This window comes from Neopelma chrysocephalum, unplaced genomic scaffold, assembly GCF_003984885.1.
Source record: "Neopelma chrysocephalum unplaced genomic scaffold, ASM398488v2 Primary Assembly neopelma1_75, whole genome shotgun sequence".
In the NCBI taxonomy this organism is placed as follows: domain Eukaryota; kingdom Metazoa; phylum Chordata; class Aves; order Passeriformes; family Pipridae; genus Neopelma; species Neopelma chrysocephalum.
The window spans coordinates 12,692,373-12,706,709 of NW_020897736.1; the positions used below are offsets into that span (position 1 = coordinate 12,692,373).

A 14,337-nucleotide genomic window follows, 5' to 3' on the forward strand; every position below is an offset into this window, starting at 1 on the left:
CAAAGCAGCCAAGAGAGGACTGGCACCAGGGATTTTTCATCAGTGACTACAGAAGCTGAGTGATGCCCTTTTGACACCCTAAATCAGGCCTCCCCAAAGTATCACAAGTCAAACACTGCCTCCTTTCCTCCCCAGACACATCTTGCAACCACATATCCTTTCCAAAATTTACCATTTCCTTTTTTGGCTTTTTCTTCCACCTTTGCTATACCAGTGCCTGTGGCAGTTTGGATCCAAGTTCTGTTTTCCTGACTGAAGGGGAGGGGTGACTTTTAGTTACAAGATTATGGACTCAATTCACCAAATACTTGGTTCTTCTTTGATGATTCTCAGCCTTGAAAATTCCTCTGCAGCCTTTGATTCCCAAGCCTTGCAGGAGCTTTAGGTGTTGTGCCACAGCAGAAACCCCAGCATGGACAATGCTTTGGTACTGGGACAGCAGAACTTGTCCCAGTCCAATGTAGCAGCACCACTGCCCATAGAAATGTTCCTTTTCTTTCCCTTTCCAGGCAGCTGTGGATTGTCTGGGTCAGCACAGGAGTCACCTGGGAAGGGAGGCTGAAAAGGAACTCGGTTTCTACTGCACAGTGTCACTGTATTGGCATAACAGGTTATTTCTGCCCAATAATACCTATGAGTGCAGTAAATCAGTTTTGTATTGTCTTTTTACCTCATGTCTTCCAAACATTTTGTAAGCAGTTATGCATTTGTCAATGCAAACAGTGAACTGAAAAGCTGAACAGGGAAGAATTTATATTCATGTTTTGGAACGAGGACAGTCTCTCTTCCTCCTTACTAAGTTGTTGCTGCAGCAGTGCAGTGGCGTATCCTGTTGTGTTTAAAGCAGCACACAAAGTAACATGAATAAATGATTAAAACACAGAAGTTCAATCACTTTCTTAGTGCTATTAAGAGACCTCCACATGCAGCACTTGTATCTCAAACTACTGTCACAAAATCCCCAATAAAGAAGTCAGCAAACGGATCCCAAAATATATGGTCCAACCTACACTTCACAAAACCCGCTCCTCTCATGTTTGCATAAACATGTAAAATGGAGAATTTAATAGATTAAATACACTTCTATGATTAAAAAAAGATATGGAGACAGGTTAATGAGTTTGGATGAGGAGTGTCCATTTACTACCTGGACACACTCCTCAGACCAGCACCTGCCACAGCTTCTGTGGCAGGAGAAGCTGCTCTAGGAATGGCTTCTCTCTTGGCTGGAGAAACAGCCTATTCAACATTTTCCCCAGCTCCATGTCCTGTGTCTGGAAGCCCTGGGAGCACACGGATCTCAGTCCAGACAGGCAGAGGGTCCATCAGGCAGCCCTCTTTCATTCCTCTCCATTTCGTTATACAGCTGACAGATTTCAGCTCGGAAATTAAATCCTTTAATGTACTGGCTCAGCCACAAGCTGACACCCTGAACTCTCTGTAACCAGAAGCCCAGGAAGAGGCTGAGCAGTGGCAGGTTTCCAGGAATCGCCTTGGACTTTTAGGGGGGCTCTTCCCCCACCCCCCAAACCCTTGGTCCCTCAGACTATGGAGTTTTGCACGTCCAGGGTTCGTTTAGCTCTGCCACAGAGCAGCCGGGGTGTGCTTTGCCCACCACTTCAGCTCCTGTAAAGCTGTCAACATTGGCTCTCTGTTTGCGTACACGCATTTGGAACTGCTCTTCACCACGCCAAGAGGGACAGGAGCCAGCCAGACTGCACGACGAATTCCTGCTCGCTTCCCCAGAGCGCTTGGAAGCGCCTCCATTTGCACCGCCCCGAGCCCGAGCCAGGCAAAATAAACAGGAGGGGCCACGCCGGCCCTGCAGCCCCACTGCACACAGAGCTGCTGAGAATTGGGGATTCCTGGTTTCTGCTACAGCCCAAGTCAGCCAAAGGGTTGAAGAATCTTTGGAAGTCTAAAGATACATCATGGAGAGTTTGCAGGAGGCAGAAGAAGCGGACCATGAGCTGGAACGTGGCAAATGGAATAGGAAACCCAAATTCAGGGCACAGTGGACGCTGAGACCTGCCTGAAGGATGATGTTGGAGCAACACTGATAATGTTTTAGATAATAACTACTAATTAATAAGCATTTCTTGGCACATCACAGACCTTATTGTAAACAAACTGCTTATAAAAAAAATCACTCCGTGTACAGTGAGAGTTGAGCCTTAGATCAGGTGAGCAAGAAAGAGAAAGTGAAGAAAAAAGGAGAGGTACCTCAGTGTCCCTGAGTGTCTATCTCCAGTCTGAAGAACGGCAGAGCAGTCTCCCTGCCCTAACCCTAAGACCCAGACAGCTTATGTTACTCAAGCTGAGCCCTTAAAGCACTGCAAGCCCCAGCCATTCCCAAGCAGCTGCCAGAAACAGTCTAGAAAAACAAGGGCTGCAAGAGGCTGCTTTGAAAAGTTACCACCACAACAGGAACCTCCCCAGTGCAGCAGGAATGTCCCATGGCTGACAACCAGCCAGGATGATGTCCCAGGTTCCCAGCAGGGCCAGGCTCTGGTCCAGTGGTTCAAGAGAAAATCTCCCCTGGTCTCTGCCACTAACTCACTGTGCTGCTCTGGGCACATCTCAGCATCTCTGTGACTCCACATGCTCAGGGTTCATAACACAGCTTTTCACAGAAGTGAAGATGCAAAAGTAACAGCCAGAGAGCATCAGAAGATCCCTAACAAAAGCCACATTATCAGTGCTTTAGACACCCCTCCAAATCAGTAAACACCAACTGGGCCTGAGGACATAAACTTGCCAGCCTCTTGTATTCAGTGGGAACATCCTCATGTCATTTTTAACCATCATTACACCAGCTCTTTGTCCTTTTCCTAGGCCAGCACATCACCTTCCAGGATGATGCAGGAGAAATCTCCGAGGAAAAATCCTGTAAGGTGGTTTTTTTGTTGCCTCTTACACAGAAGTGAAATGGGGACATGGTCAACAGGAGACCCTTCTGGCTCACAAGTCCCCCTGAAACTCCTCCTTACTCACCTTGCCTCAGTGACCAGAGACATTTCACTCCAGTCACTTCCTCCTTGTGCTCTCAGGCTGATGTTTCCCAGGGGCTGACACCTATTTCATCAGATCTATTTGCAATTCAGATTTATTTGCAACATCAGATCCATTTGCAATTCACGTATATCCAGTGACAGCAGAGAAGGACCAGGCTGGAGGCAGAGAGGGATCAGGTTGGAGGCCCTGGTCCGTGCAGGAGGACACAACCTGCTTTCCTTGTGACCACAGCTTGTGCTCTGTCCCGCTCCCTCTGCCAGAGGCAGGCCCTCATGTTGCTGCCATGCACAGCTTTGAAAAGAGGAACATTTTGGGGAGGCATCTCGTGGTGGGGTCTCCCTGGTGCCAGGTACACAGAATGCTTCCCACAAGCTACGCTGTGAACACACAACACACTGGGAGCCCACAGTAACACAGTCTGGCAGCAAACGGAGACTGCCAACTTGGAAGGGAGAACTAAAAGCAGATGGATGCATCTGCATTCACTCAGGACAATGCAAATCTGTTTTTTTAGGAAAAGTCTGGAAGAAAAGCTGGCTTTCCATGGAGAAAGATCATTACTGATACCCACGGATTCTGTCAAAGCCCTTTGGCCGGACACTTTTTTGAGTGCTACAGAGAGCCCTGATCTGTCTAAGGTTGTGCCTGAAGACACAGAGTCTTCCTTATCCCATCCTTCCTCTCTTCCTGCTTCTCATTCTCATCCACAATCCATGTGGCATTGCCCCTCAGCTGCACTGGAAACAGAGTTGGGCAAGAACATCTCTCAGTTACTGAAGGCAAACTCCCAGCTGTGTTCTGAGTGATCCCTGGCATCCAAGATATCCAAGCCAGCACTCAGAGCAGCACGGCTCAGCTTCTGACTCAACCTCTCCCACGATCTGTGCCCACTCACCCCATTCCTGTTCCTCAGCACCACTGGGCCTGTAGACATTGGAGGGTCGTGGAAACAGGGACAAGGCTGCTCCATGTGTCTGTCCCATGTCTAAAGCAACAGGACCATGAGCTTTGCTATGCCCCCAGACACTTCCAACATCCTCACTCCAGCTGTTGGATGCTGTCAGTGCCGCAAGGCACCGCTAGCCCTTGACCTCAGAGAGATACTGAGGCGCTGCTGTAACACCAGCGATTAATAATTAACAAGTGTCATCAGGAGCCCAACCACAACCCATCAACCTTCCTGTCCCACAGCCCACTGCAAGCTGCTGACCTAATTATGGTCTCTATTCTTAGCTCCCTTCCAGCCCCACCATGCAGGCACAGCCTGTCCCACACCCTCCAGGAGAGGCCAGGTGTGATCCCTGTAGAGCAGAAGTGCTGATGCACCACAGGATAACACCACCATCAAAAGGCTCTCCAAGGACAACTGAATGGAGCCTGCTGCTTAAACCCTGCTTCAGTCTGAGCCTTACCAAACACCAGCTCTTATTCCAGTAGGCCTCAAAAGCACAGCAGACCTGGATTAGTAAGAGATGCACGTGGAGAACACCAGAGGACCACAAACCACTCATGAATGCAGCCATCCCTCCTCTTCAGGAGTTGGAGGCAGAGCTGGCCACATCTGACAGCTCATGCTAATGCTGCATGTGGAAGAGACCAGTTTCCCCTCAGGACCTGGAAACAGCTCACCTATTCCCAGCCGTACATCCCTTGTTCTGCTCTATTATCCTTGACACCTCTGTTGCCACTCACTTCAGCACCATTCGGGCTTAGCTGTTGTGCTTAATGGGAGGTGAGGGCTCTGCATTTTGTATCAAACCCTCTGTCACTGCAGGCTGCTGGAGCTGTCAGGAGTGTGGCATATCAGAGCCCCACCGAACTTCACAGACAGCTGAGCTGGAACTCTCCCTTGGGCTCCCAGAACAGGCTGCTGACACTTGAGCTCCGAGCAGCTTTCCCTCGGTGATGTGAGGGGTGGGATCCATGCTGGCCTCCTACAAATTCCAGCCAAGCAGAGCTGTGTGTTTGGATGGGTACCTGATACACATCTGCACCAGCCCTTCACAAGTTTCACCCAAAATCTGTGGTCCCAACCCTGTTCCATGGGTGCTTGAAATCACCAGCACTGCCAGGCTCAGCAAAAGGGAGACAGAGTGAAAGTTTACAGCTCGTGTTGGGCAAAAGGGCACTTTTAGCTTTAATGATCTATTTATTAAGATAGAAATGCTGTGTATCTCCTCTGAATTCACACTTAGCATGGCTTGCTTAGCACCTTCTGCCACAGACAGGATCAAGAGCATTTTACAGAATCCATCAGATGCATTATGCAAACAGCTTCAGATACCTGCTTCCCAGGAAACCCGAGCTGTGAAACACATGTAAACAGAGTCCTCATGGCTGAGCTTTTGGGATGTCAAGTGCAGAGCAGTTCCCTGCTTAACTGCTAGTGAAGTGAGAGACCAGAGGGCAAAGAAAAACAGGATGTTAAAAGGAGAGGGGGGAAAAGTGACAGGTCTGTGCCCAGCAGAAGAGGCGCAGGGAACAGGAACATGGCAATTCCAGGCTGGAACTGGGATGTTTCCTTCTCCATCACTTGATGATTATGCAAACAACTTGGAGCAAAAATGCAGCTGCCTTATCCCAACCAGTGCTTTCTCTCCCCACACATTCCCATGACTGTGCCTTATCCCACCCTGTGTTTTCTCTTCCTACACATTCCCATGACTCTTGCCTCCCAGAAGCAGTGTCCCATGTCCACAAACAGCTGTGGATAGCTGTGCCCCCCACAGCATTGCAGGGCCCTGCTGCTTCTGCCATATGGGTTCCTGCCAGAGGAAGACCACCCTTGTCCAGGTGGGACCATCCCTCCACTCTTGGGTAACGCTGCCCTTCTCCACCAAGGGCAGCACACACGGGATCAATGCCCAGCGGCACTCAGGGAGGTCACACCAGAGCAGCACTGACCCAAATCCAATCTTCCCTGTCCCCTGACTGCACGGTACCTGTGCAGGAAGCCGCGAGAGAAGCCCAGCACGTGGTGCCAGGGCTCAGGCTGAGCGCCAAGGCAGCATCCAGCACGTCATTCGCACATGCAGGGACTGAAAATCCACTTGTGGTAACAGCACGTCTGTTTGCGCGAGGTGGTGGCCAACTGCGAGTGTTGCTCACTTCATCACCACCTTCCCCTCCATCCCCAAAGCTCAGCCCAGTCAACGGCTCTGTTTTCCTACAGCCCTTTGGAGCAGGAACCACCAAGGCTCTCCCTTGGTTCCTGCAAGCCACTGCAATGCAAACACCAAAAGAACAAAAACAACCTGAAGGTGTTTCGCTGCCTCCAAGCTCTGTCCCTGTTATTGTATTTCATACACATATTTGGCTGAAAAATCCATTTCCTGGGACACTGCTGCAGCGAGCTGCTACAACTGTCAGCGTAAATGATGTTCTGCCAACGGCAATCTCGCAGTGTCATCTCTAATAACACGGCACTAAATCCCAGCTCACGGGGGACGTGCTCAGCTGCTGCAAGACTCCTCAGTGGCTCAGCCCAGACCCCCACCCATCGCCCCGCTCTGTTCTCCTGTCTCTGCATTACTGCAGCACAGGGAGAGGATCATTTGGAGCAGCACTGCACAAACATCACCCCTGACAGAGGTTCTCTCGATGCTGGGGGAAAGCTGTTGCACATCCTGCTTCTTGCCAGCCTTGTCTGAGGCAAAGGTTTTTCCCCATACGTGTAACAGCAACCACGGCCACCCCCCACACACAGACCAGGAATAGGGTGCAGAGGGCAGGAGGAACAGAAATCCCACATTCACACTGAGGTCTGTGTCTGCACATCCCCCTCAAAGCCCTCTGGCATCAAATGCCCATAATCACTCTCCAGACTGACTCCCTTCCAAAAGGGCAACTCCAAGGCTATTTATTACATTATCCCTATTTACAGAAATTAAAGTGCTGAGGAACTGATTCTCCTCTGCAGCCCAACAACAGAGAGGGAAGTAGAACTCAGGAGCTGCCAGGACCACGCTTTGATGACTCCTCTGCAATAACCAGTAAATATGAAAAGACACAAACACTGAGATCTACAGGAAGGAGCTGTGGGGTCGGGATCTCAAAATGGATGGTCTTGTTTGAATGTCTGGTACTTCTCTCACCCTAGTGGGAGAAAACTCTATTAGATTCTAAAATTGCCAAGATCTTCAACTTTTTTTAGGTCACTTAGGGGACACCACACTGCTTGTACATACTCAAAGAGATTTAAAACCAAGGAGGAACAAGAATTTTTTAAGACTCCCAACACTGTGCAACCACAACTAATAGGATGAACTGCAGGAAAGTGAAATTTAGCTTTGCTGTGGAGAAGAAAGATCCCAGTATTCATCCAATGGGGATGATGCAATGCAAGTTAGGGGGAGTCCCACTCCTTGTGTCATTTAAAAACAGAAGGGATGAAGTCCTTGCAAAAATCTACTGTTCCAGCAGAAGCAGAGCTTCTGACTGTTATTTGTGCCCTGTTGTGCCAGTGGTGGGGCAAACACACAGCAAGAGGAAGTCCCTATTCCCATGAAAACACAGAGAGCAAGCGTGTGCATGACACAGAGGGGAAAAGTGAAGTGACAGGTAAAGTGACCTACTGAGACCACACGTCATGTTCCCCAAGACTTTTCTGCTACTCCTCTTTGAGAGCTGCTTTATGAAGCGTGGCAACACTTCCATGTGCATGTCAGGGACTAGGAACATGACCAGGACACACAGGGAATTTGTTCTTTATATACAAGTTCAGAGCAGGGCTCCAGAGCCTGCTTCCAGAAAAAGTTGCTACAAGAAACAAGACACAGCTGACCCCAGGGAAAGGCAGCACGCACATCCAGAGCCTGGGAAAAACATCCCACAGGCAGCTCCTAATGCCCTTTTTGGCAGAGAGGGCTGGGCATTCATCACCTGTCCAGGTGAGGGGTGAAGGGACGGAGCTGCCAGATGTGTTTGGCACTGTGTCCGCTGGGGAGCAGTGCAGATCCAAGGGGAAAATCCAAGCTATCCCTATTTCGACAGCAGGCCTGCGTGACTGTATCCTGCTGTCCCGTCTGCTCTCTTTTCCCTTCCAGCTTCCCCAGGGAAGGTCTGGAAATTTGCACCATGAAGTCTGCACAGCTGAAACATCTGCAGCACCGCCACTCCCTGCCCTGCCTGGGGAAGGCCAGCATGGACACACAGCACAGCTGGAATTCCCCCCAGGATGGGGGAAGTCACACTGTCCAGGGAAACAATACTTTTGGGGTTTTTAGGCCGTGCAGATATGACAGAAGGAGGTGTCATGCTAATTGCTGCCTTTACTGGGAAAAGGCCTTTAATAAGGGAGATGGAACAATTCCCAGCCATTGGGAGGGGGAAGGAACAGGACAACTGGGCAGAAGAGTTATAGGGAAACAGATTCTTTTGCTATGCACAGCCCATTCAAATCAGCCCTGTCTGGCAGGGGAAGGGGCATGAACATGAGATGTTCCCAGGCCTGAGTGCTGGAAGCATTTGCATCATCACCAGCAAGACCCCAAAATCTGCCCTGAGCACAGACTGGATCATCATCACATGGCACTGGCAGTGCTGCCAGAGGGACACCAAAGCAGAGGACAGCTGGTAAGGAGACACGAGGTCCCACTGCACAAACCTTTTCCAGGGCCCTTGGCAGTGCAGCAGGAATTAAAGGCTGGACTGTCATCTTACCTCAGCACAAAGGACTCCCCAGCCATCAGCAGGGAGGGAAATGGTTTAGTTGCTCCTGCCTGCAGACACATAAGATATTTCCAAACAAGCAACACTAAATAGCTGTAATTTCAGGCTATTGTTCCTTTTTATTTTGGTTTTCAGTTTGTTTTGCATTTTTATTTTTCCTGGAATTCTTTGTTTGTTTTGGTTTAGTTTAGTTTTTTCAAAACTGGCAAAGGATTTCTGCCTGACCACATCACTCTAACTACTATCAGCTGCTTCTGAACAGGGAGGAAAGACTCCTCAAGCCAGTCCAGGCATCCAAAAATGTGCCTCCAATGGTGAAGTGACGAAACGAAAAAGGATCAATACCATGCCAGTCACTAGTGGAGGAGTTTGAAGCCTGCACAGGTCACTGCAGTTTCCCATCTGTCTTGGGGATACTTCTCCCCAATTATAAAAAACCCCAGAGATTTAACAGGCATGTTTTTCATCACTATCAGCTCAATCTGGTGAAAAACTCAACCTCGCATATTTGTTTTAGCAGCCAGCGGGTGGTGTGGTGCTGCAGAAGAGAGATTTGGGTGAGAACTCCAGGCAGAAATCTGCTCGGGCCGGCTGGTGCTCCAGAAGGAACGCTTCCCATTTAACCTCTTCCATTGCCTCCATTTGCAAAGCAGATTAAACATTGCAGAGCTACAAGATGCAATTATGCAGAACGAGTTATGATGCCAAGGACAGCAAATTCACCTTTGCAGCTCGATCAATATCAGTTATCGATGGCAAACCGTGCCCAACACAGGAGCTGCCTCTGGAGTGTGGAACTGCCCATGGGAAGCGCTCCCCTCAGCTCTGTGCTTCATTAAACACACAGAGGATCTGGCAGGGGCTGGCAATTAGATACAGAGCTTTCAACCGCTCACGAATTCACTGCAGATTCCTCCCAGATTACCTCCACGACACAATCCATTGATCAGAGGTGTGTTCTCAGGCTCCACAGTTAATTACACTCCCTGCTGATGGATGAACAGCAAAGCCATCGCTGTGAAAATACACTGGGAGCAGAATGCCAAGCAACACAATCCCAAACAAAGACAAAAGGGGCTGGGAAGGATTTTGGAGCTTTCAAGGTTAAAGCTGCCTGCAAAATACACCGGGGTCAGAGTGAACAGGGGACAGATGCAGCAGGAGGGCACTGTCCCGAGAGAAGGGACAGCTCAGCCAGATTCCCAGCCCTGGTGAGTTTGTCCACTCACAGGAAGGGGATTATACAATGCTGGGGAAGCAGCCAGGCATGCTGGGAAGGATGCTGGAGTCTGGAGACCCCCACTGCACTCATGATCTCAGCTACGTTCTCATGTCCAGACTTGCCCACTGCACTCTTGGTTTACAAAGAAAAATGCACTCAAAGACTGAGGCCCAGACTGGGAGGCGAAGGACAGCTCACACCCAGAGCCCTGCTCCAAAGGCCTGTGTCACTAGAGGAAATCCAGCTGAGGCTGTTCCCAAATACCACACAAAGATCTCTGAAGCCTACCCAGCACTCAGCAAAGAGCCAGCAATATGGACACAGCATGCAAGTCAGATGTCACTGTGCTCAACCTCCTCTGGCCTGTGCTGGGCAACCCAGGTAGACACAGTCCTGCCAACTACTCCAGCCTCCAACTCCATCTCTTGCTCACTTGAGAAACGCCTTCCTCTGTCTGTACCAGCCTTCACTTGTCTCGCCATCCAAGGCCATTGGAGATGAGATGCAACAATGCTGCACTTCCTAAGGTGCAAACAGGGACCCCTTCTAATGGCACCAGAGCACAAAGGAGTCCTCCCAACCCACCCTGCTTATCCCACCAGAGTAAAGAGAAACCTTTCACAAAACGCCTTCTCTGCAAGTTTTAACCAAAGCTGGCCACATGCAGAGCCACACCAGCAGGAGGGAGGGCCACGGGTGTTTCAGCCCAGCTTGTCACCACCACAGTGAGTAGCTGGCAGACCTGTGCCCAGCCCAGCAGGCTCCTGCCAGCTCCTTACCTTTCACCACGCTCAGGGTGGCATCGTTGCTGTAGCGCTTTCGGGCGGCGTTGGTGGCCACGCAGTGATAAGCCCCAGCATCACTCTCCTGCACATCCACGATTTGGAGGACACCATTGGGAAGAGTTATAAACCTGAGTGAGCAAAAGGAAGAGTGTGAGACAGGCTGTGCCTTATCCAAGCTATTGATCCCTCAAAGCCCTTTTATCCCTTCCTTTTCCCTGCCAAATGTCTCGTGTCTTGGTAATGATGGCAGAGTGGGATCAAGAAACCTCTGAGCAACCCAACCTGTGGTTCTTCAAAAGCAGCAGATACAGACCTATCCATCACCTTGGAGTCTTCACAATACAGAATCTGCTTTTGAGAGACCAAGCTAAGAGGGCTTTGCTGACACAAACCATCTGACAGTACAAACCAACTCCATACACACACACACTTATCTACGTACACACTTGTAATGTCTCAAAGCACACAGGTGCTTGAACACACACTACAGCCAGTTTCAGTACTTGCTTTTCACAAAGATTTGGCTGCCAGAGAAAAAAAACACAATGCAAAGAAGTCTGAACATCATCCTTTTCCTGCTGCACCTCAAGTGCATGGAGGGACCAAGTGATACACGGCTGCACCTTCATGGGCCAAAGCAGCTGCGGCACAGCCATCAGAACCTGCACCATTCCTGGGTTGTGGTGATTCCTTTCCTCCTTCCACAAGTTTCTGGCTTTTCACAAGCTGACAAACTTACAGCTGGGCACTCAGAATCCCCCCATTTGCCCATGGGGTGCTACTGAGCAACACTTCCACGGAGTGAAATGGCTACAAGGCTCACGACATGAACACAATCCTTGCTGCATTACACTGAACAAAGCTGATGATTAGCAATTAGCATAAAAGTAGGAGCTGGCTGTCAGCATCTCCATTTTCTGCCTGGATTCCTAGATGGCAGCCTCTTTATTCTTGAACGCAAGGCGCAAAGCCTACGTGATCCTTTTTAATTATATATGAGATCCATTTTTAATTGCAAGTCTCTATATAAACAGAGCTGCTGAGGTTTGACAGGCAGCTCTGGGTTATCAGTCTTCATTATGAAGAGGACACATTCAAAGGCAATTGCTGAGGGCAGGGATGGCAGCTATTCCACAGGAACAGCACAAAGACAAGTTATAACCACAAATGCCAATCCTGCCATCCACAAAGATCACAGTCAGTAAAACTGTGGTTCTCCGGGTGCTGAGACAGCTGGAGTGCCATGAACGAGGGTCATGGAGCCAGGAGGACCTTAAGAGATCACTCATCCTGCGTTCAAACCATGGTCCCCAAACACACATCTGCTCCTGCAAACATTTTTCCTAAATCTGCAGTAATGGAAACACATCCCTTACCCTAAGCAGTCTGTTCCAGAGACAAATGTCCCCGCTACAAGTCTAGCATCAATCCTGGACCTCAGCTGCTGCAGTTGAGCTCATCACATCTTGTCCTCAAGAGCTACCAGAGCTCCTCCAGTGACCATTCTGCCTCTACTGGCACAATCCTAGAGCCTGATTCATGGACATAGACCAGCTGAAGCTTCCCATATACACAAACCCAATGCCACAATGCTTTACATCCCTAAAGCCACGATCCCGCTACTTACAAAGACACTTTGCTCAGGATCAAGCTCCAGAGACCTCAGAGGAGGCAGAACCCAAAAGCCCTCATCAGGATGCCTCATCAGGACTCGGGAGAAAGATGACAAATATTTGCATCCCCTCAGCTCTGCGGAGGGAAAGCCTCCCACTGCGATAATATTTATTTTTGTCGTGCATCTGCTATTTGAGTCTGTAATTAATATCAACATATTTCAAACACCAGGCAAGGCATCTCCCAGCCACAAAAAGACACTCCAATTATGTATCACAGATTCAACAAGGCTGGGAAGGACCTCTGGAAATTGCCTGTGGCTTTTCTCCTCTCAGAACCGTGCCCACAGTCATGCCCAACACTCTCAGCTTCTCTTGAGGGCAGAAAACAAGCCACTGTGTTTCTAAAGTGAGCAGGAGCTGGAGACAAGGGGGGTGAGTGGGAAGACTCCATCAACACAGAGCTTCAGATGATCCCTTCAGCAAGGCCAGTGGTAGAGGTCTATTTAATGCAGTACATCCTGTTGGGAAAGCACGGCAGAGGTAAGGATCACTCTGCTGGGGAAGTGAGGAGGGAAGAAAGGCAGGATTTCTCTATCTACCATTTGTCCTAGCTGCTCACAAAGCCTCCAGCTCTTCAGGGCCCCAGCAGCCCTGAACTAAAAGCCTCCAGGCAGCCTGCAAGGGCACTTGCTCCATCCCCAGGCTCTCTGCAAGGAAGTTTCCCTGATGACTCAGAGCAGACAGTTAGCGAGGGCTTTTCTTCCACGCAAAGGGCACAGCTTTCTGTCTGCTCACCTTCACTGTGGATTAAGCAGAAAACAAAAACCAAAGGACAGACAGACACGCTGCAACCTCGGCAGTCTCAAGAGTTCTGCTGTTGACAGCTGGAGTGTCAGGATCTCACAGGAGCCAGCCTTGAAGGGCAGTGAAAAGCAAGTGCCCCACCTGGAGCAGGTTGAAGGGCAGTGCACTCAGACCAAGGCACAACTACCACAGACACAGAGCAGGAGCAACAGGGCACGTACGTGTAGCTGTTCCCCTCCCTGAGCAGACTGTACCTGAGAGCAGAGGGGCTCACAGCTGCTCACCAGGCAGTGCTTAAGAACTGAAATCAAGCACCACTGCCTCGTGTCCAAAACCTGCAACCCTACAGCTCACAGAACATTCCAGCATTAACAGCCCAATTCCCTCTCCTATATTTCTTCCCAGTAAACTGCCAGTACACCCTTCCTGCAGCCTTTTGAAGGTGTCCAGAACAGACCAAAGCACCAATCCTCAGGACAGTGAGGAACCTGCAGCTCTGTTGCATACTCAGAGTCTGCAAATCCTTTTTCTCACAGCTAAAGAGCCCTATTTGAACATGAGCCATATTAAGGCTCTCCTGACACTGCACAGAAATAAACTCTTCATGCAGATAAAACCCTCCCTTAGCCAAAATGTGGAAAAATATACTGTGATTGCAGAGCATGTGATCTGGAGGTTATGGATGTGCTGTGCAGACCTCCAAAGGCCTCTGGTTCATAGCAAGTGCTCATCTTGGCTCTAGAGAAAATAAACAGCAATTTGGAGCCTGATATGAAACCCAGCCAGCACCTAAAGAGAGAAGAGATCATGCCAAGAGATGCTGCACACACCCCAAAGCAACTGCAGTCTAGAGAAATCCTGCGAGCCACCTCTCAGCAGCTGCTGCAGATTTAAGACCATGTTTTTTCAACATAATTCAGAGCCAGAATTGCAAAATACTTCTGTGCCTTACTCATGCACGGAATTTAGATTTTGTCCTGAACAGGGACAGGAAAGGTATTCCAAAAACACCAATCAGCACTTTGCTACCCTTTAGGGTGTCTAAGTATTTTTTAAGCTCAGCCTTCAGTATCTTTGAGGTGGCACCTGTTGGAACCTGCACCCAGGGGCAAAGGCTGAAATGAGTGCCCAAAGGTAAGATCAACAAAGAAAAGGGGGAAAGAAAGAGAGAAAGAAAAGGGAGAAGGGGAGAAGGGGAGAAAGAAAAGGGGGAAAGAAAGAAAAG

The 14,337-nt window shown here is 49.5% G+C and overlaps 1 protein-coding gene across 2 annotated transcripts in view; it reads right to left on the reverse strand.

Moving 5' to 3' along the window:
- IGDCC4 (immunoglobulin superfamily DCC subclass member 4) overlaps positions 1–14,337 on the reverse strand; it is an 88,975-nt gene that overhangs the window by 35,371 nt on the left and 39,267 nt on the right. For both annotated transcript variants that reach the window (XM_027688342.1, XM_027688343.1), the window contains exon 4: positions 10,687–10,820. In XM_027688342.1, the coding sequence (XP_027544143.1) occupies positions 10,687–10,820 (134 nt within the window). The remainder of the gene's footprint in view (positions 1–10,686; positions 10,821–14,337) is intronic.